Source organism: Phyllopteryx taeniolatus, chromosome 18 (assembly GCF_024500385.1).
Source record: "Phyllopteryx taeniolatus isolate TA_2022b chromosome 18, UOR_Ptae_1.2, whole genome shotgun sequence".
In the NCBI taxonomy this organism is placed as follows: domain Eukaryota; kingdom Metazoa; phylum Chordata; class Actinopteri; order Syngnathiformes; family Syngnathidae; genus Phyllopteryx; species Phyllopteryx taeniolatus.
This window is the reverse complement of record NC_084519.1, coordinates 16,726,798-16,750,859: the sequence shown is the minus strand read 5'-3', so window position 1 is coordinate 16,750,859 and position 24,062 is coordinate 16,726,798. Positions and strand designations below refer to the sequence as shown.

Genomic DNA, 24,062 nt, shown 5'->3' with positions numbered 1-24,062 from the left:
CTGTCAGGCAGAAACCTCATATTTCCAAATACGGTCAATTTCATATTTTTTCACAAATCGATACTAATGGTCTGTCCCCACGTCGTGTTATTTTGACGCATTGTCGCCTATTCATTTGTGTGTTCATGACTGTATTACACTGCCGCCCCGGTGGCCAAGTTAGGCAACAAATTCATCACGATTCACAAACTTGTGTTCATTTTCGTGCCACAGCAATAATTACAAATGTTATTAATCTGTCCAGGGAAATGTCATTCATATTGATTTGCTATTAGTGTGCATTATTACACACGGGCAGGTAGCAACTAACGAAGCGCTTTGGACTGCGGCGTGGCTGTGTTTAGCATTCAGGTGAGGCTGGCCCGGACAAAAGACATTCTTTGTCTTCATTTGCGCTGAGAGCTGGTGAATAATTTGCTCAGTCGGGCGTCGCTCGGTTTCTCGCCCCCTTTACGTCCTGAAGAAGACCGTGGCAGACATCGTCCAAGCCGACTTTATTGAGTGAATTATGGGCATAATCTTTTTGCTAACTCTACTTACTTGATGAACATAATAAACACACACACACGCTCACCTACAATCACTGATACACACTCACACTGGGACACACAATGACACACACACACACACACGTACACACAACAGTCACTGACCACGTTGAAGTCGAGGTTCTTCTCCACCCACTCGGTGGCGGCGTCAAAGTCGTCAAACATCTCCATGATGTAGAGCGTGTCCAGAGCATCCACGATGGTGGCGCCTTTGATGCTTCCTGAAGGGCAAAATTCAACAAAATGTGCTTTATATATTTGTTTGCGTAAAACAAAAACAAGACATCAGGTAATAGAAATAATCTGTTGCAATATTTTTTAACGTCATCTTACATTTGTCAAAATCTGTCAAACTTCATCATAATTGTCTGAAACATGTCTAAAAATGTCCCCCCAAAATTGTAAAAACGTATCGAAATTGCCAGAAATGTGTCAACATTGTTGAAACTGGTTAAAAACTTTCACACTTTGTCATAGAACTCCAAGTGGCGAAATAAAAAAAAAAACAACACTTTTTTTAATTGTTACAAAAATGGATAAACCTTTGTTAAAAAACTGGTGTTTTTGTTTATTACTTTACCGAGTAAAATTTAAAATTTTACTTTCCTTATATTAAGACTTCTACATACTATATGTAGAAGGTCGACATATTCCACTTGTGGGAAAGTTTGTGAATTTCAGTTTCAATTGCACAAAACGTTGCCCAGAATTATCTGGAATTTTTCAAAACCTGTCCCAACTTTGCCAAAATTGTTTGTCACTTGTCATAACCGTTTATAATTTGTCAAACATTTGTCAAAATGTGTTACAACCAACGTAAAAAATGTCCAAAACATGTCACAATTTGACAATTTCTTTTGACATTTGTTGAAATTGAACGCCTTTATTTGTTAAATGACTGAAATTTCTCAAAAATGTCCCCAATTGTGAGCATCACTCAAATTTTCAACTTATAAACATTTGTCTGTATTTGTTAAAAATTTGCCAAATATCTGTCACCTCTTAAAAAACAATACACAATTTTTAAAGCGCTTTACAGACTCACCAAATATGCTCGAACAAGTTAAGACGGAAACAGTGACAAATTAAATCCAGTTTTGAACAAGTGGGTATTTCAACTTTGGTCTTCTCTGGGCACTTGTTGTCAGAAATTATAGTTAAAAAAAAAACAGCAGGATGGGTACGTATGGGTTAATTAGTAAGATGCTGCCGTTTGATTATCCCATCACCAGCTTGAGTCCTGACAATACCGCGCAGGTGACTCGTCCTTCTTCCTTCCTTTGTGGAAGTCTCTAGAGGTGAAGAGGCTTTTTCCCCCCATGTCTATTGTCTTGTCACACTGCTTCCTTCTCCCTCAATGCTCCTCCTGTTTGGCATTGAGTGTCCATGAGACTGATACAGATGGCTCAGACAGTGACCTGAATACTAATATTATCCTTTTCTGGTTTTTCTTTCTCTCACCTAACAAAAGCTTGAATGATACTAAACAAAACTGTAGCAATGCTGTTTGATTTGGGAAGGTCATTGCTTTCCTTCTTCCTCTTGCTTCTTTGCTGATTTATTCCGTTTTTATTTGGGAGTACAACGCTCGCGCCAATTCCCCACCTGGCAGTCTTTGTATACTGTTTGTTTGTCAATGCGCCACGGGATCACAGCACTTTTGTTGTGGGTGTGAAAAAGAAACACAGAAAAAACAATTGTTCATCCGCTTTTTCACATTTGACTTGAAGGGTACAAGAACCTTGGGAGGACAGTTCTACAGAAGCGTCAATTAATGCGAGAAATTAAAACTCAATCAAACTCTAAACTAACTGCTGTTCACACCAGGTAAGAAAACGAGTACGCATCAATGCATCGGCATAAAAACTGTATGACGGATATACTGTAGTCCCTTGTTTACATACCAGAAACCACCACTCCCTCGATAGACGAATATCTGCAAAGCAGTGACGATATAATTTATATCAGCAGTAGTAGGCTATATTAAATGAGCTGATCCTTAAAATGTAGCCCAACTTGCAGCCAAAATTTGCACTAATTACGTAATTGGAGTGAATTGTATCGTATTCTAAGTGGGAGTGAATTATATCATAATTCAGGATCATAATAGGAGGGAATTGCATCGCATCGTATCATAATTGCGTCGTTTTTGTCTCATACGGTAATAGAAGTGAATCCTATGGTATTGCAACCGGAAGTGATTTGTATCATCATTGAAGTCAATGGTATAGTCTCGCATTGCATCATAATAAGAAGGAATCATATCGTACCATAATTGGAGCAAAATAGCATTGTCATAGGAATGATATCGTAATGTAATAGGAGTGAATCGAATCGTATCGGAACTGGATTGAATTGTATGGTATCATATTACACTGTTATTGGAGCTAATGGTATTGTATTGCGTTACATCACATCATAATAGGAGCTAATTGTATCATATCACGACTTATTATATCCTATCACAATTGGAGTGAGTTGTATACCATGGTAATGGTAAATGGTATCGCATTGTAATCGGAGTGAATCGTATTGCGTTGTAATTGAAGTGAATTGTATCCTATCATCCTGAATCGGATATTAATAGAAGTGAATCATACCATATCTCACTGCATCCCATTTGAAGTGAATTGTCTCGCAGCAAAATTTGAGCTCATCACATCGTTCCGCTTTTGTATTATCAAACCATACTGCATAGTAATTGGGGTGATTTGCATCATATCGTAACTGGAGTAAAACAGATCTTACCACATCGGAACTGAAGTGGACCGCGTTGTATTCTGTCGCTCTGTAATTGGAGAGCCAAGGATTGTAGCGTAGTAATTGGAGACAATCGTATCTCTAAATTACTTAAATAATATTACTCAGAATTATGCAAGTCACACAATGGATGTGAAACTTAGTTTTATGTAAGAATGTACAGAAAGTTATCTGAGACTGTTTACATTTTCCATCACTGTGCCCTTCCTGTTCTTCTTTTCTAGCTTGCCAAACGTGACTTGTGTGAAGACATATAACCTCTCTCCGGCTCTGTTAAACAAGAAAAACAAAAAGCATCTGGCACCGCGTGTTGACTCAGCGGTCAGTGTCATGGCTGTTAAGAAGAAGCTATGCACTGTGTTGTGTTCAATTGCGTGTCCATACTCTGAAGACGTATCTTAAAATTTCATTCGCATTCCCGACGTGCTCGCCCCGAGTGTTTATTTTGAGGGGTCGCCAACGAGGTTGTTGGGTGAAAGCGATGGCTAAGCCGTGGGCTAATGGCTTTATCGGTGGGGGCGGGGGGGGGGGGGGGGGGGGGGGCGTAAAAGCAAGCGCCGTGTTAACCTCACAACCTCCTTCTGCAAGCATCAACAGTTTTTTTGTGGAGGTGACACTGAAAGGCAAACGCAAGGCTGAGAGAAGATTCCAGAGAGGATGGGTTTAGTTTGTCCATATCAAATTATGAACTACAGACCTTTTCCAAATGTATTTAATACCTGTCTGATATTAATAAATGGATGATGAATATTTAATCAATGTTTGTGAGAAAAGTGTAAAAGTGTATTTTTATTTGCTTCATTGCGAATTTGCAGGTACTCGTTTAGCTTTCCAGGAACAGGTTTTTCAAGTGCTTCTCGCACCTGTGTCAAGCCGCCCTCTGACCTCTGTGTGGTTTCTGTTCATTATGTTTATCTTCTATGATCATTCTTATGCCGTTTTACTCTTTCACTGTTTCAGAATTCCCCCATGTCCCTTCATAGACCAACAGGTGCATGCTTCTGCGGCAACGTGTGTATATGTTCTCGGGATAAAAGAATGACATTCTTAAATATTTTCCTGTTTGCGTATTTTGGGTCACTTCAGGAAAAGTCATACATTTTCAGGGTGAAAGAATGACATTGAAGGTATTTTTATTACTGTCAAATGTAGACACAGGTCAAATTTGGTGTGAACCGTAAGTACTAGTGGTTAAACCTGAATTACACCCAAAAAATTATTCATCTTTGGAGGTAATGTCAGGGCTGTGAAAGAAGCCACAAACAAGCTAAAAATGTCATAAAATCCAAAAAGGCCTGAGGGTTAAGGCTGTGTTCAGACAAGTTTTAGTTGAAAAAAATGAACTTGAGTATGCTTGTTCTGATCCGTTCCGTTCGTTTGGTGGAGTGTCAGACTATCAACTCCGCACTGAACACACACACTTGGTGTGTGTGGGTGTGTATATTTAATCATGAACAATTATCCAAAAGAGCAACAACGTGTCGCATAGTCGTCGACCTCATTTGCGTTTCGATTAATTAGGCTAATGTGGGCACAACATCAAGGTACATGATGACATAAGCGTGGTGAAGTGTGTGTGCACGTGTTGACACCATTTCGTTCAAGCCTCCACCTCGCTGCTTGCGTGGCAACCTGAGGGAACGCCGTGGCGGAATTACGCCATCCGTCTCAATTACTTACATTGAATATCGGCTTCAGACGCTCAATGGCGCGACCCAGTGGAGGCTGCGGCCCCAGACTCAATGTCAAAGAAGATAACCCGGTAAATGACTTGTCTGGATACACGGGGGGGACATGTTGTCTCCACCGCTGGAGGATATGAGTGTGGGGGCCTCCGAGGATTAAATACAAATAAAATTAAAAAAAATGATGATGAAGGATTTCAGACGGGTAGCAGCAGAGATAGGATTCTGCCAGCTTAAATGTTGACGTCCAAAAATTATATTTGACGTGTTTGCTGACGTCAACTTGACGACTACCTCGGCCACCGCCAACATAAAGACCAACCTCTGGATAAGTGTAATACAGTAGCACGTTTTTTCCATTTTAAGGTTTTGTTGTACCCACAGAGTAGAGCGAATATATGCCTGTGAGTATTGTTGTATACTCTGTTTGTATGTGTTGCTGCTCTGAGTGTGATAAATTAGCAGGTTTATGAAGGTTAAACAACCACATAGCTTACACTAGCTTAATGCTAACAAATACTGGGAAATGCCATAGACACGGGCCAACAAACAGCATCTATGCGGCAGGGTTATAAACCTTGAAAACTAATATTCTAATAATATATAGTCTTTATCCTCCGCAAAGAATGATTAATATTACTGCGGCTTACTGAAGAATGAGAAGTCTACGTACTGTAGTAACAAATAATAATAACCAAAATTGTTTTCACATGAAAACAGTTAGTGGCCATATAAAGTTTAGGGACTGTAACCTTTATAAAAATAAATATTTTATATTGTGAATTGTTGGACTATCAGTGGTAAGTAAATATATTAATAATTTTGTAATTGATTTATTTTTTTGGAAGCATTAGTGTTAATTTGTGGAATTGCAATGTCTTGATTTTAGTGAGGTTAGTACACATGAATGCAATTGTACTAATTTCTTAAAGGGGTTTAAATAATCCAGTATAACGATGCTAAATAAAAAAAAATAAAAAAATCACTAAAACTTAGCATACTGGTTCTGACAGGGGCACCACAACTTGGCTCATGGTGGCCACTAATCAGAAATGGCTGTTAATGTTGGACCCTGCATCTATGTTTTTACAATGTACAATATTATACAGTTGTATTTTTCTAATTAAAAAACAAAGCAATTGTGCGGGATCTCTATGTAAAAAAGAGGCTCCTGAATGGCATCTAAAGTTTTTTAAATAATTTTTCCCACTGTGGATAAATTTGTGTTACATATTTTCATCAACGCAACTACAATGTGCCACGTTTGCTTTATTCCACATTTTGACCCCCCAGCCTTGCGGCTCTGCGATTAAGGCGGATGAGAAATGCATCAGATTAGTCGGCATGCGGCTGCTGTTTGTTTTGCAACACGTACGACTCCGCCGCAAACACACTCGGCGGAAAATAATAGCCACTGTACCATGTTCACTGTGGCGAAAAAAGAAGTGGAGGAAAACAATGCCTCTGGCCGTATGATGCGTAGAAGGAAGGCTTCCCATCATTCTCCCGCACGTCCTTTGGGCATCAACAAACCACGGGACAATGCAGGAAATATTATGGCAGGGCTTCGATTTATTTTGTTTTGAAAAAAAAATAAAAAATAGCTGGGAGATGTTTGATAGACGAGTGATGCCGCTGCACTTAGTTTACCAACAACGACAACCAATTACTGTACATTTACCCAACAAGCCTTCTTCAGTTTTACTACTCTTTTAGCTTGTTTGTGGCAACATTTGGCTACCTTGTGACATAGTGTATAATTTTTAACATTTAATCGGTGTTTTATTTTTTTGCATAAAGTTTTTAACTAACATCAGCTCTTGTCAGTAGTATAACATATCTAAGGCTGTCACGAGAGAATCTTTTTAGAATCTATTATCCTATAGATATTTTGTCGAGAACTCAAGTAATCACCCCCCGACCCACCCCCACAGTTGAATTGAGCATAAATTGATTAGACGTACTAAAAAGGCAACTGTTATTGTGCTATCGTCTCAGACCAGAAATTGGTGTAGCAACAGAGCTAAACCAATACACCACATATTAATATGACGATATAAACAATGACGTACGGTTGGCATTTCCATATTGTACTACAATTTATAGTGTCCTACTGCACAGCTATATTTCTGCATATAGGACAATCTCCCTCTTGGACATAATTTAAACTTTACAAGTGTTGCAAGTAGAAGGTATCATCTTGTCATGTGAAATAGCCAAACTTTAGAATGTGTCTGCCTTAACGCCATGTTGGAAAAGTTCAGAACCAACTTACTATTCTTGCATATGACGTCATCATTCACTTGTTACATAAAATGAATAGATATGCGGCATCATGAGGCAAGCAAACAAACGATTCCTAGGAATCTAATAACTGCTTTTTATTGGGCCTTTCGATATGACAGAAGAAAGGCGAAAAGAGAGACAAATTGTAGCAGTTGCCACTTAAAGCTCATTGTTTTTATTTCTTGTGGTTGCTTATTTCTTTTTACACCTGTGGTAAATGGAAATATTTAGAGAGCACCCATAAATGTCGTTTTCCTTGTCTTTTTGTTCAGACAAAACGTAACACCTTTCTCATAACCTCTAAGTAGCGGTGGCATCTTGGAATTAAAGTGTACAGCTTTTTCATAACCTCTAGATGGCGGCATACATTTATAAAATGTGAAAGTTTTCCGCGGCACGGTGGCCGACTGGTTAGAGCGTCAGCCTCACAGTTCTGAGGTGCGGGGTTCAATCCCCGTCCCCGCCTGTGTGGAGTTTGCATGTTCTCCCCGTGCCTGCGTGGGTTTTCTCCGGGCACTCCGGTTTCCTCCCACATCCCAAAAACATGCATTAATTGGAGACTCTAAATTGCCCGTAGGCATGACTGTGAGTGCGAATGGTTGTTTGTTTCGATGTGCCCTGCGATTGGCTGGCAACCAGTTCAGGGTGTACCCCGCCTCCTGCCCGATGACAGCTGGGATAGGCTCCAGCACGCCCGCGACCCTAGTGAGGAGAAGCGGCTCAGAAAATGGATGGATGGATGAAAGTTTTCCCCCCCCATTTTTCCCTATACACATGTATAATGCGCACTATTGACTTTTGAACATTTTGGGGGGGGGGGGGGGGTGCTGGGTAAATGTGCTTTATACATGACAAATGACGGTATTTTGCTTGTAGATTGCAGTAATGCTACTGCACATCCTCGACACAGGCAGTAATCCATAACTGAGCCTCTCCAGAGACAGTTGTGCCTCATTTGTGGCGTGTACAAAGTGTATTTATAGAAGCCTGCTGACAAGCCACAAAATGCCACACGCAGCCTTGGAGGAGTTTAAACGTGGGATGAAAAGAGCAATCAGACCTCCGACGAGGATGACGCTTGCATCAAACACTTTGAACAAACTCTACACCTGCTATTAATATTGTTCTTTAAAGTGTCAAATAATACTGTATTTGAGGAAGTAGAGGACAAGTTAGTGTGCCCCTTGGTAGGCCCATAAACACACATGAAATACATTATGATTGAGGAACTGGGAATGAAGACACACAGACCACCCGGATGACTGACTGACAGAAAGATAGACCGAGAGACTGACGGACCTTTTTAGACAAAACAAACAACCGACAATCTTTCTTCGACAGACCGACGCACACACACAACGCTTACTACACACACAGGCGTTGACATAAAGCCCCCACCCCACCACCCAAAAATATGAATATATGTTAAGTCTGACATTTAGCGCTAGCCATAGATGGATGCCTCCAAATGACGGCCAATTGAAGCTAATCTAAAGGCCAAGGCAGCTGACGTCAAATCAATCCTATGTGTGCAGTTGTGTGTGCGTGTGTGTCCACCCACCAAACAGATTGCTGGAGTGGCCTCGCTTGGAGACGGGCCGGAGCTCATTGGAACCCCAGGCGTAGCGTCGGTAGCTGTCCCACGCGTGTTTCATCATCTGTCAGGGAAAAAAAAGGACGACAGACCGGGTGTGAGTTCAGCCTATGTACAGAAGATCTTACATTTCATACATCTAAATGATGTCTAGCTCAAAACTGAAGAAGGATATAGCATTTTTGACACATGTTGACATCTGAGTTATGAACAGAAAAAAAAACATGCACATATTTAGATATAATAAATACAATACATATTTTTTTTTTAAACATTTATAGGACAAGTGAGGATGAGCGGTAAAGAAAATGGATGGATGGAAATGTATTACTATATCATTGGACTTTATGCAAAAATTATGAACTTTTTTTCTTTCACTTGGAACACCAAGCATGTGATGTGAACAGTCTGTTACACTGCCAATTAGTGGCCTGGCATGCACACTACAGCTTTGCCATTGATATAAACCTGTTGAAGAACCCTTCAATGCACCTTCTGACCAAGGTAATTAAATATTTTTACATTTTTACTCCTTGATCTGACAAGGTGGCGTTGTGGTATTTTTAGATGATGATTTTTAATGTAAGGTAAACCAGTGGACCCTCAGTTTTCATCTACCCTAGTTTTCGTATGATTTAGATTTATGATTTTTTTGTCCCGGTATTTGTACATCCACTCGGTTCTCAGAGAACTATAGGTATTACTATTCACTATGAAATTGTTTTTTTTTTTGTTTGTTCATATTTTTGATTGTCTGGAATGGATGAACTGGATTTATATTATTTCATATAGGAAATATTGCTTTGGACTTCATCAGATTCGGTTTTAGTCTGACTTTCTGGAATGGATTAATCACGAAAACCCTCATTCCGCTGTACTCCCATCAAGGTGACATGATATATTTCTGTACAACTTTAAAAGGCAGGTGACAATAAAAGGCCAACTTCTCACCATTCAAATGATCATAAATGCACTTTTGAATACGACGTTCTCCTCTAAACGGCCAATTCACATGCTAATTACGATGGCTGGGAGATTTATTAGCTGAACTGGGCTGGGGGGGAAAAAAACGGCAAATTCAGAGAAACCACCCAGCTCCCATTTTCCTCCCATCATTCCCAGGCTAGAAATCATCTCTTTATTTGGCGGGACTCGATGATTCTCGCTCGCTAGTCCTGCTTCGACAGCATCCGCGCGTTAAAACCTTTCAGCCTCCTCCTTAGCCCCCTACTTTGGTCGCAAACAACTTGTTACAGTGGCTGTTAATGAACTGGCCAGGGCGAGACACCGGTCCGACCCGTGGGCCCTCCTATCGGCCAGACACCTGCTCAGTCAGTGAATCAGTCGGTGAATGAGTCAGTCAGTCGGGCGGCCAAGCAGCTTAGAAAATCTCATTTTCAGCTCGGCTAGCTCTTCACCTGTCACACGGTGGCTGCACAAACAAAGATAAGAAGGCTCTCAGAAGAGCTTCGCCGACAATACTATCGCTAGATGACACGCTTACGATCCGCACTTCAAATTTCATAAAGCTACATACAAAGTGACCACAAGAAAAGCACAATGTTTGTAAACAGAACCCCGGATGTCAAACGCTCAGAATATGATCGCAATTTAAAGGTTTAAATATGCATGAAAATTTCAGTTTGAAATCATGAGGTAATGTCGCTGAGCCTCAGTGTAGGTAGCATAAGGATTAGCTGTTTGACTTTTCCTTTTTTTTTTTTTTTTTTTACTATGAAAAACAGTATGTAAAAATACATAAATAAAACTTAAAAAAAAAACCTTTCCCAAGAAAGTCTGTGTATGTCTGCTTGGTGATTTAACAAAAATAAATCAAAACTAAATCAGAAACTGAATAATTTTCACATTAAATAACGGAAAATTGCCTGTTTCAAAGCCCTTTTTCAGAAATGACTACTTCTGAACTGTTTAAAGTTAGAGATTATTGCTCCACCTGTTGCTTTGGCATGAACATCACGCCACGGGATGTTTTTTTTACCACCACAAGAGGGTAAATAATGTGCTAAAATAAATAAATAAAGGTATGCATCTCTATAGTCTGAACGAAAGTGATGACTCAATAAAAATTTCCATTACAATTCGAATTACATTACATGATGGAAAATTGCTTGCTGCAAATGTACAACCCCGATTCTAATGAAGTTGGGACGCTGTGTTAAACCCAGTTCAATGATTTGCAAATCATGTTCAACCTATATTTAATTGAATACACTAAACAAAAACAAGATATTTAATGTTCAAACTGAAAAACTTTATTGTTTTTAGCAAATAATCATTAACTTAGAATTTTATGGCTGCAACACGTTCCAAAAAAGCTGGGACAGGTGGCAAAAAAGACTGAGAACGTTGAGGAATGCTCATCAAACACCTGTTTGGAACATCCCACAGGTGAACAGGCTAATTGGGAACAGGTGGGTGCCATGATTGGGTATAAAACGAGCTTCCCTGAATTGCTCAGACATTCACAAGCAAAGATGGGGCGACGTTCACCTCTTTGTGAACAAGTGCATGAGAAAATAGTCGAACAGTTTAAGGACAATGTTCCTCAACGTACAATTGCAAGGAATTTAGGGATTTCATCATCTACGGTCCATAATATCGTCAAAAGGTTCAGAGAATCTGGAGAAATCACTGCATGTAAGCGGCAAGGCCGAAAGCCAACATTGAATGCCCATGACCCTCGATCCCTCAGGCGGCACTGCATCAAAAACCGACATCGATGTGTAAAGGATATCGCCACATGGGCTCAGGAAAAACTTCAGAAAACCAATGTCAGTAAATACAGTTCGACGCTACATCCGTAAGTGCAACTTGAAACTCTACTATGCGAAGCAAAAGCCATTTATCAACAACACCCAGAAACGCCGCCGGCTTCTCTGGGCCCAAGCTCATCTAAGATGGACTGATGCAAAGTGGAAAAATGTGCTGTGGTCCGACGAGTCCACATTTCAAATTGTTTTTGGAAATTGTGGACGTCGTCTCCTCCGGGCCAAAGAGGAAAAGAACTATCTGGACTGTTATGGTCGCAAAGTTCAAAAGCCAGCATCTGTGATGGTAAGGGGCTGTGTTAGTGCCAATGGCATGGGTAACTTACACATCTGTGAAGGCACCACTAATGCTGAAAGGTACATACAGGTTTTGGAGAAATATATGCTGCCATCCAAGCAACATCTTTTTCATGGACACCCCTGCTTATTTCAGCAAGACAATGCCAAACCACATTCTGCACGTGTTACAACAGCGTGGCTTCGTAGTAAAAGAGTGTGGGTACTAGACTGGCGTGCCTGCAGTCTCGACCTGTCTCCCATTGACAATGTGTGACGCATTATGAAGCGTAAAACATGACATTGGAGACCCCGGACTGTTGAACAGCTGAAGCTGTGCATCAAGCAAGAATGGGAAACAATTCCACCTACAAAGCTTCAACAATTAGTGTCCTCAGTTCCCAAACGTTTATTGAATGTTGTTAAAAGAAAAGGTGATGTAACACAGCAGTAAACATGACACCGTCCCAGCTATTTTGGAACATGTTGCAGCCATCAAATTCTAAGTTAATGATTATTTGCTAAAAACAATAAAGTTTATCAGTTTGAACATTAAATACCTTGTCTTTGTAGTGTGTTCAATTAAATATAGGTTGAACATTGATTTGCAAATCATTGTATTCTGTTTTTATTTATGTTCAACACAACATCCCAACTTCATTGGAATTGGGGTTGTAAAATCAATGTGCTTCTCGGGCATTTCTGCTCATTACTTGTGCACTTTACCTTGACGGCCTCATTAGTTGAAATCACACGAATCAAAGCGATTTGGGGGCTCATCAGTTAAGCGCATGACGATGAAGAAGAGATCGGGCGCACACATGCAAATGTCCTTGCGTCACGCCGGCTGAATGCGTCTCTGATTTCACGCTTGAGCGAGCTCACGTTCATAATGCGCCGAGGAGATGCGTCGTTAAGAGTTAACATCCAGCCGGTACGCTCGTCGTTAGCTAACTGTATGCATAGACACGTTTACAGTGAACCCCCACTCTACGGTGTTTTATCGTACGGGCCCCAACTTTAGCATGGATTTTTAGGCGAATGTTTTCTACCGATTTTTACAGCACACAGGCAAGTCGGAATTGAGAGTTGTCTGCCTTCAGCGTAAGATCACGAAAACAAAATCTTGGATATTCACCTCCAGTATCACGGGTAGTTCTGTAACGTATCACCTGCAATAAACGGGGATTGACCAGCCAACCTTAGCATCTACATATATAGCACATATAAACTGTCTTTATTTAAAAATATATATATATACATTTAAGAGACCAAACGTCTCCCCCGCATGTCGGCTAGCCAGCCGGCGATAGCTTCCTCCCAGCTTGAGCCCTTTAATTAGCGCTAGCGAGGCTGCTAATTACAGCTCCTCAACACGAGAGGAGGGTCGAGAGCGGCGAGTTCCCCCGGGATCACACCCGTCACTGCAGGCCTCGAGCTGCCACGTACGAAGCACGTCAACAAATTAGCCTTGGATATCTGAGGTGTGACAACTAGAAGGCAAATACAGCCACCGGACACGTCATTGGGTACAGCTACAAAGACATTCTTCCGTAACAAAAGCGAAGATGAGTAGAAAGACAAGCGCCGCCAAGGCCAAACTGCTATATTTTATTATTATTAATTATTACTATTATACTGTGATATGTTATAAAAGGGGTCACTGATGGTGTAGTGGTACACTCGCCTGACTTTGGTGCGGGCAGCGTGGGTTCAGTTCCCTCTCAGTGACGGTGTGAATGTGAGTGCGAATGGTTGTCTGTGTCTATATGTGCCCTGCGATTGACTGGCAACCAGTTCAGGGTGTAGTCCGCCTTTCGCCCGAAGTCAGCTGGGATAGGCTCCAGCGCCCCGCGAGACTAACCAGGATAAGCGGTGATGAAAATGGATGGATGTTATAAAATATTTTTTTTTATTTTTCAATTTAACAGAAGTTGACCTCTTTTTAAAGAATGCCTGTACAATCAAAGATTTTGTGATGCAACAGTTTGACTCAAACAAATGATTATTTACATTATTTCATATGTGAACATGTTTGGAAATCTGACACGAAACAGAGGTCAGCAAGCATCTGTTACTAGATTGTGTTGGACTGTAGCGTTTTTTTTTACTGTAAAGTCAGTCACTTTACATACATTCAGGTCATCTGTAAAGACAAACCTATTGTAGTAAATCTGGAAATGAGCTGCGAGGCTGTAATTGAAAGCGTGAATGCTCGTGCGGCTAAACACTCCTGCGTGTTATCGGATTCACAGTCAGCATCCCGACATGTCGGCGCTAATTGGATTAACGGCTCAGGATTCTCCAGGTTGGCCACGGCTATTAGCACGCGCTGCTATTCCAGAAAAGCTAATTGGCTATGCGCTAAAAGGTGCCACAGACTTGCTCAGCACCAACACCACGAGGACTTATGTACATCCATGCCTGGTCTGGCCCCCGAAAACGAAGCCACCAATCCCCTCAGCCTATTGATCGGCTTCTGTGTTCACTTTCATCATTACTGATTCTACTGCTGCTTTACTTAATAATAATAATAATCTTTTTTAATACATGTTACACTTTTTGTTTCTTGGGGGAAATGTATTTTTTTCTATTATAAGAGGTACCAAAATATCCGTGCGTAGCACCCTAGCGACAGGACAAATATTCTGAGACCGTTTACAACGGAAACTGCAAAAGACGGATAACGAACTGCATCAAATCGTACTTCTTGGCATCAAATCGTACTTCTCGGTGTGCCCTAACAAGAGGTCAAATATTTTGGAAATTTTAACAACACGCAAAAATGTGTTGCAAACTGAATCGAAGATTGACGGGTTGTTGCTAATCGCTAACCGTCTTCTAAACATACAATTTGGACGTCTGGTTAAAAAAGAAAAGACTGTGTTTTTGTTCGAAGTCTGGCAGTGTCTTTCACCATGGCCTGCCAGAACAGGAACCCTTCCACCGACATGGAAGCAAACATGGGCTAACTGGTCCAAGTCCATAGTACAGGGAGGCCGAGTCTTGCTCTCCCGGGAAAAGGTTGTTCCCGTGTGTTTTCCCGCTACGTGCACAGCACAAACAAACGAACACTGCCACCACGGCAGATCATTAACTGGCTGCGCAAAAGTTAAAGGACTATTGACCCTGTTTTGCTACGCTGTTTCCAACAATCTTTACTCTAGCTACTAAATCCTCATGTGATATTGCAGTTTTTCTTTTTTAATAAGTCTGCAAAAATTTCAACAATTCCGTTTTTCTCTCTCAATATTAGGTGCTGTGTGTACATTGAGGGGAAAAAATTAACTGAAATGATTTTAGCAATTGGCTGCAATATAACAAAGAGTGAAAAATTTCAGGGGGTCTGAATACTTTCCATACCCACCGTATTTATTGGCAGTGCAACGACATGCTGCCTGACCGCTTGAGGTCCCGAGCAAATCACATTGATCATTGTTAGTCACAAGTGTTCCTCCCGAGATGAAGAGTGCGAGGATTCAGTAGCTGGAGTAGAGATGTTGGAAACAGCGTAGCAAAACAGGGTCAATAGTCCTTTAACCTTTGCGTAGCCAGTTAATGATCTGCCGCGGTGGCAGTGTGCGTTTGTTTGTGCTGTACACGTAGCGGGAAAACACATGGGACCAACTTTTTCCCGGGAGAGCAAGACTCAGCCTCCCTGTACTATGGACTTGGACCAGTTAGCCCATGTTTGCCAAAATCAAGCGATGTTAAATTTATGAGTGAAACAATCATTTGCACATCATGCAATTTTCCCAACTCTAAAGGTTTGGCGTGGGCTCAAACTATGTACCGTGGTATAACGTTCAACTGTTTAAACGTTTGGATTTATCGCAAATGTTGCTGCCAGAACCTGACGAACACCAATTGTTGTTCAGCGTAATTCGTCAAAGTGGCTCATTTTTCGAGTGCCATATTGTCTGTCAGCTGACAGCGCTAATGGCCGCCAATTCGTCAGGAAACACAGTGTTCGCCATTCGAGGCGCCTTTTGTTTTTATAATTATTCCAAGCAATTGCCTTTGAATGATACCGCACCTGTGCGCATTATCCACTGCGGCTCCAGACATGCAAATCAGACCACCTGTGCGTCTCTCCTCTGTAAAATTACACGTACAAAAGCGCAAATATTAGGGCCGGTCACCCAGGTGGCGGTGCGCGCTGGCTGTGAGGGCGGTGAAATTTATACTTGCTGAGTGCGCCAGCAACACAATTTCCCCGAGTGACAATTGCACTTGAGCATGAGGCCAACTGAAGCGCTGCGTGCGCAGGTGGAAATTAAACAGAGAAACAAATATGAGCCTCATCAGCGCCGTGACCAATGTGAAAGATCACTGGCTTTGCACATTAACTCTGAATTATTTCTTACATTAGAATTACTAGTACTAATACTACCACTGTAACTGCCATTTCTAATACAACTGGTATTATTACTACTGCCACTACTACAAAAACATCTACGACTACTAAAACTAGTATTAAGACTACAATGACTACTACCATGACAACTACTACTATTGCCACTACAGTGACTACATTACAACCAAAACTAGTATAATAATGTCTACTACTACTACTAGAAGTATTTCCTGATAATATTAATTTTCTGAGGGAGAAATTGTTTCTAAATCCCAACAAAAAGGTGTGAGCGCTTTCAGGATCCATTGTAAATCCCAAACCAGAGGACAAAATCCATATGTGGGAGGAAAGTAAACCCTGTGCACTCCCATTATAATCAAAAGCACAAACACGTTTATACACTTTTTTTTTTTTTTTTTGTAAAGCACTAATGAAAGGCTTCAAGCAAGTCTACAAAACAATCAAATCCATGCTCTGTCTGTCAGACAGCCGAGCGGAACCCAAAGAAAAGTACCTAGAGACGTAAACTTCGAAATCTCATTCTTTATACTTTTAGAGAAGCACCCAGTGGAAAAATGTGGCACTTGTTGATAGGCCTCAGTTTGACAAATTATCTTAAAGTCAAGTTTTCGTCCAATTGTAACACAAAAAAGCAAATCGACTTCGCAGTGGCACCAAACTGGGATCAAGTAAAACCATAGAGTACCAAAAGGGGGCTGAAGGGAACAAAAGGAGACGAGATAAGATAAAAGGTGACTAAAAGGATTCCAAAGCCTCACGGGGATCTAATAAGACCCAACGGAGACTCAAAAGGGGAGCGTACGTCAGTCGGAGAGTTTGGATGACCGGCTTGGGCTCTATTTAGCTGACACAGTCATGAGTCAAAGATGCCCAAAGTCAGACTTTGCAAACATTGTAACGAGCCAATCCCATGGCGGCGGCGGGCACAAAACCATTTAAATCCCAATTCTCTGAGTGAAGTTTAATGATGCTGATAATGGCGCCGACACAAGGCCAAGGCGATACTGCACGCTGATCGATATTAACTGATGGCTGTCTGGGGAGGAGGAGGAAAGGAGGACGATGAAATAAACAAGTGGTGAAAAGAAAGAAATCTATATTTCAGTGGGAAAAACTGAAAAAAACTAAACCGTTTCTGGCGGTTAAACGAGACTCCGGTGGGGACACGATGATTGCCTTCAAAGATGTTACAATAAAAGCTCGACACAGATGTCTGGGTGCCATCCAGAAGGGGAGCCAGCATGGCCATATTAAATTGATATTGGACTCATCTCGTGTATCATGGCAATACAGGGAATGAATCTGAGTCTTTACTAAGGACGACGAACATTCATATCAATGACTTTATATTCTAGTTCCTATTGTGGAGGGGAATCAAGTTAGTGCAGGCCTGAGTTGTTTAATTCAGCCCATCAAGTATTTACATTATCAAGAGTCGTGTAATATTTGATGCCTTCACTTTGCAGTTCTTTCCTAAAATTGTTTTTTGAAGCAGAGTTCCCCTTATTGCCGGCCATAATAGAGCATTTGACTGCTATTTTAAGACCCACAAGTATGAGGTGGCTAAACTTGTTCGACTTCCAACACGTTGGCATTTCTCGAGGTGATGAGTCGAGATTCAACCACCTGATCTTTATCTTCTACCCAAAAGGTGTACTGATCTCGAATCCAAAGCGATACAACGCTACCATATCCAGGGATCCGTTAATCCTTCCAGTGGTTTCCAAACATGAATTTCACAGACAAGCTGGACGAGACCATCTTCCATGCCTAACCCACTGACAAACATACTTGAAGAATCTATGTTGGGGAAAGTAAACATTTGGATTCGAGTTGACACATATGAACTTCCATGACAGTGAATGTGCTATAATGTTGTTGTTGTTTTTTGCACTGGTAGTGTAGTGATACATGCTGCCTTTCATGCAGGCAGCAGGGGTTCACAAGCCCAGATTAAAAAATAATAATAATAATAATGGCTGTGTTGCATCAGGAAAGGCATTTGGTGCAAAAACATCATGCGAATCTTCTGGGATCTTTTTTATTTCTCCTGATACCAGACATTTGTTGTTTTTTTTTTAGCTGTAACGTTTTTTCCCCCCTATTTTCACCTTGCATCCACTTCTAGAGATTGTTTTTCTTTTTTTTTTTTACAGATAGGAAGTGAAAATAAGCGCTTCCTCTTTTGTCAAACAATGTATGAAAACAAAAATGTCTGTGTGTTTGTTTGTGTTGTAACAAGTAAACCTCATGATTTTGTCTCCATTGCGCGTGTATTGATTTGTGTTACAGTATCAGACCACACTCTCCAGTACTGACGTGAACTTTGTCCTGCATGTGGGAAGCAGACCAATTGGGTTTGACCCGGCCACTTGACAAAAGGCAAACTAATGAAGACACAGTGAAAGATGCATTGATTTTTTTCTCCCTCACTGCTCCTTTATGCTAACCATCCATGGCTCAGCCTCATCGCTCACTCGGATAACAACAGATACACGGAAAAATCTGTATATTTAATCATTCTGCAAAAATTCTAATATATGCTGATTGGTTTCTGTCTATGCTAATTGCTGTTACTCTGTGTTTGACGTTGCATATTAAATGTTAGCAACAAGCCAGCAGACCTTTGTTAGACAAAAAGATATGGTTCGGTTGGTCTTCTCTTTAATTTTATGCGTCACAGTAAATGAACTGGGAGTGACAAAGAGCTTGAAGCGACCACGTTTTGCCTCTTATTTGGAGAATTGGGCGAGTTTTCTTTCCTCAAAGTGATGTTATACAGTACATCAGTCTTCCATTTCTTGACAGCGTGGGAGTGAGAACAGATGCTAAGAAATATTTTAAAAAGTGCGTTCGAATAGGTTTACCTGTGTTGGAATCGGTTACATTTTGTTTAAAGCATATGGGAGGGGTAAAACTATTTAAGTACCCCACTCCGCCTTATCTTCGCTCTCTGCTCACCATGCATACCACTACCCGCACTCTCCATTCAAGCAGTTTTATTAACCTCTTCGTTCTCAAAGTCTGCGCAACCTTTGATCGATCTTTTTTTAATTTTCTGCCCCAAACGACTGGAACGCTCTGCAAATGCATCACAATACAATCGTTTAAAAAATAATGAGGGCTACTGTACATGATTGCTGCACCTGTTTTTAACCTTTTATTCACCACTTGCTATGATTTAATGTATTCTGTAACTATCACATTGCTGAGTTTTTTATTCTGCTTTGTTTTACTTTGCTGTCTGCTGCCCGGTCAACACAAACATGAAAATCTTTGGCACAGATCACTCGAAAATACCTTTACATATATGCATGAGGTTGGAAAATGTTTAACACTCCCTCACACCTCCCAAAATCATGAGTGTTGACGCTTTGACACGGAGAACAAATTCCTGAAAAGTTGAAAATTGTTTGACAACGGCATCCTTAACCGTGCAGACGAGTAAAGCTGAGGGAGCGAGTCCCTGGAGAACGACCGTCCAAAACCCTGAACGGTTTGCGCAAAGCGACAGCGGCTCGGATGTCAGCTCCGGTTGACCCACCATTAACTCCACAATTGTTTGCTGATCCGATCACTTAAACACAAGATCAATACGCTTACATGATCAGTCAAGGCTATGGGCTTTGTCCTACTGGCAAAACACTCAAACTATGTCACAATGGCACACAACCAAACTCATTTTGAGGGTTTCTTTTTTTTTTTAGACCTTCAATTTCACGCATCTCCACCTTGCTTTATTCACTGTCTAATATTTTATGGGGGCTGACAGCTAAAAGTGTGATAATATAGTCATTATGCCACAACTCCGGGTGGACGGAATTAGATTCGCTCCACTCCAGACTAATTAAGACGCACATTCAAAAAGTAATATTTTATCAACTTTCGACTGAACGTATTAGTTGCAAAATACCCGATGTAGTCGTCATTATTTCCCTATTTGCATAACCATTGCATCCAACTAATTTGGGAGTTCCTACTCAAATAGAATTTAAAGGGCATATTATGGTAATTCCCACATTTTTAAAGTCAGTTTAGGCATCTCAATGAGATTGTCGCATGATTAATCATATGCACCTTGTGCTGTTCGGGCCCTTGTCTACAGTATGTAAATTCGCATGTGAGTATGTATGTCTAATACTTCTGAATATACAGTATGTGTTGTGTATAGTTACAATGCTGCTGACAATTCTTAACGCTTTTGTGCACATTCACATCTGCATGTTGTTTATATATTATTCAGTTACAATGAATTTACTTTTCACAGTGAATATAGGCAGTTTTTTGGGCTACATACAATGCTGTTGCCTTTCACTTTGACTTTTGCTATGATTAATCTCTATATAGCACTGCATTTACAGTGTATATACTGTACTATGTCAACACACCTGTTCCAATGCCAGGTTTTTGTGCTATAAAAAATGACTAAGATTGATCATTTCAAAACTTGATCATTTCTATCCATCCATTTTCTTCCACTTATCCAGGGTTGGGTTGCGTGGGCAGCAACTTTAGACCACAAAATGATGTCATTTGAACAGGAGTGTATTGACTTTTCCATATGCACATTACACACGCTCCTGCTCCCAAGATGCCCAGTATCGTTGCCCAATGTTGTAAATATTTAGATACATGGAAACTTCTATTCGTCTATGTTTCCAACACACAACGTGCATATGAATGCACCCGATTGATGTTAATGGTGATGAGTGACCAGCAGTATAAAACTCTGAATAATTCCCAGCATCAATTATACACTCATGAATCCTGAACCTCCTGATTGTGTGTGTGTGTTTGACTGACTGTTTGAATAATTTAGCTGGTGTACTTTTTCTACGGTAAGTGTGCGCGCCATGACAACACACCAAGGAAAGAAGGAAATAAAACAAACAAAAACCAAAAAAAAGGAGGAGGTAGAAGGCGAACCAGGCAGCTGACACATCGGTTCAAGTCTGGCTTTGGCACGGAGGCAGGCGGCACAGGGGCGAAGTCGCCCCTTGAATGCCGCGAGCGCTTTTATGTGGGTTTTGTGTGTCAGTGCCCTTTAACTAGCCTGCCAACGGCGGAATCTGACGCTAAATGGCACAGAAACGCCACGCGGGAGCCACATTATCAGCGAAGCCTCTCTCACTTGATTTTGGATGTGCATTAAAAGGTTTCATAAACAAGCCTAAAATGCTAACTTATGACATTTGGCATTCATATTACACTGTTTCCACTCCAACACAGGCTGCAAGCTAATCTTATCTTCTTGTTATCCGACAGCAAAATGATCATTGTCGACACATTTGAGGATCTAGTAGCAATAGTCCAGAAAGCATTGTCGTGCTAACGTTCCCATACTAGAAAACCTCACTGTATATATTGTATTATTGTCGCAATAACCTGCAAAAATTGCCTGAGGCTCCAAGGATTTAGGAGTAATCTTGTGACCGTAGTCAGGTAGATGAATTTTTGTTCTAACTCTGCCATGCTATGGAAACACACCATTCACCTTTTACTACATAATATTTGAGAATTAATGATTTAATATTTCATTTCAGACCACAAAAATACTAAGGAAATCCAGCTTTTCTTGCTGCCTTGTTCCAACAGTGCAGAAACGCAGCCAAGCTAATTAAATGATTGTGTTCTCCTTACCTGACAGAAAATGTCAACGAAGAGCTACATGTAAATATTGTGTCATGACAAAAGTCCAGAAGACACATTGTTGAGCAAATTTTGCCATCCGTGGAACCTCACTCCATACATTTTTTTTCTCCATTCAATAATTTATATTCACTTTAGACCACAAAAAATACAACGGAAAAGCAGTTTTCTCTACCGTCTTGTCAGGCAAGCTAGCCTGAGGCTCCGAGCTAATTAAACATTCTTATGTTCTTATCCAACAGAAAAATCCATCTCGTCCTGACATGTGAGGCTCTGAAAGCAGTCGAGTGACTGAAGTTCCGCAGATGTATTGTCGTGCTAACTTTGCCATCCCGGGGAACCTCACTTCATTCACACTTTTCATTCGATATATTTTGTATTCAATTTCTACCACTAAAAACACTATGGAACTCAGCGCTAATTTAATCATGATTCTAATGTTCTTTTTACCAAACAGAAAATGTTATTCTTTTAAAGAAATTTGAGGATGGAAAAGCAGTCTAGTGACAGTAGTGAGAAATTGTTCTCACTGCTGCCTTCTTAAATCAGTTCAGAAAGGCAGCTCAGACTGAGGCCCCAAGATCATTTTAATGATGATTTTTGTTTATTAAAGAAATATGAACACCGCAGAGAAGCTACTGGCTTTGCCAAAGTCCCACCTCCAAGATTCTTAGCAGTCCACATTGTTCCAGAAGTTTCTTTCTCCACCACGGATACATTTTCAACTTGCTGACCTCGCACAAAGTCTGACTGTGCTGCAACTTTTCAACGCTCTCCATCACGGTGTGTTCACGCCCAGAGGTTAACCCACGACGTCTGCTGATCGCGCTATTACCTCCGACTCTAATAAATCACTGCTAATTACTAAAAAACAAGACAGGAGCTTTTTTCCTTTTGTGACTCAGCCCCGTGCCAGCCCAGTGCTTAGCTAATAAAATATGCAAGGATAACTTGCAATGCTAGAAGCAGAAGAGTAAAAAAAGAAAAGAAAAAAAGAGCATTCACACGCACTGGCAGATTGAAAAATAAATTGCCTACGTGATTGACAGCTGCTGACTCTCGCTATTAGACCGAATTGAATTTGGAGAGGGAAAAAAAATAAAAAAAATCAGCCGGCCATGACCCCCGGTGTGCGCAGAACAACAGGGATATTGAATATCCTTGAGCATTTCCCTGCTTTGCCATTAGTAGGCATAAAATGTCAGTCTTGCCCCTTCGCAGAGCGACGCTGAAGGGTTCACATCAAAATCAGCTCGAGTGCTCAAAGTTTGTTTGTGCCAGAATGCAAAAGGCCGGCGACCGCCGCAACTTCCGCACGTTCACGTTGTTGGACTTTGGATTTTGGAAGATGGCCGACACGGCCTTAGACTAACACGTTATACAGGTTATTGCGATAAAATCTTCAGACGGGAACCATGTTCTCTTCATTTAGCGTAATGGAAATGACACTAGTGACTGGAAATGGCCAACATCCAAGAACAGGGGCGCTTTCAAATCCAAATGGATAGCTCCGTGGACGTTTCACAGCAAAGGTCCTCATTTTATCACGTCCTGCCATGAGGGAAATGTGTGCCGGATTTGGTGTCGCTCGGAGGCGCCGGTTGCTAACATTATTTTTAAATGCTTGAAACGTCTCACATCAACATTGCAAAAGGGCTGTCACTATCAAATATTTTTACAATCTATGGCTCAGTCCATCAATTAATCGAATAAAAAAGCATTTTAGAATTAAAAAATGTTTGTTCCTGTTTACGTTTTATTAACCAATATTGTTGTTTATTTGGTATTGTTTATTACGGTTGAACAAAACCAAATAAACAATTATCGATATCACTTTCTACCATCCCTTCAAGAAATTGTAAATTTGAAAAGTGTATTACACATTTTTATTGTATACTCGCCGTAGTACATTTGCTTTTCCAGTGAACAGAACAGTTGCATGCTGGTATTTGACGACTTCAAATTACATAAAGCCTGAGTCTTAATGTCGTAATAAATCATTGTATTTAGAGTTTGTTCTGGTTCCATGTGCAGCGTGTGTAAATATATTCCCTTTTCCCTGGTACACGTAATCAAATCAATATTCTCTTGAATGCT

The 24,062-nt window shown here is 40.8% G+C and overlaps 1 protein-coding gene across 1 annotated transcript in view; it reads right to left on the bottom strand.

The window, feature by feature from the left end:
* The window catches only part of man1a1 (mannosidase, alpha, class 1A, member 1), a 70,672-nt gene that overhangs the window by 34,753 nt on the left and 11,857 nt on the right, over window positions 1–24,062 (bottom strand). Inside the window, exons 2-3 of the mRNA XM_061753900.1 lie at window positions 8,841–8,937; window positions 654–769 (exon numbers count right to left, since the gene is read on the bottom strand). Coding sequence (XP_061609884.1) covers window positions 654–769; window positions 8,841–8,937 — 213 coding nt within the window. The remainder of the gene's footprint in view (window positions 1–653; window positions 770–8,840; window positions 8,938–24,062) is intronic.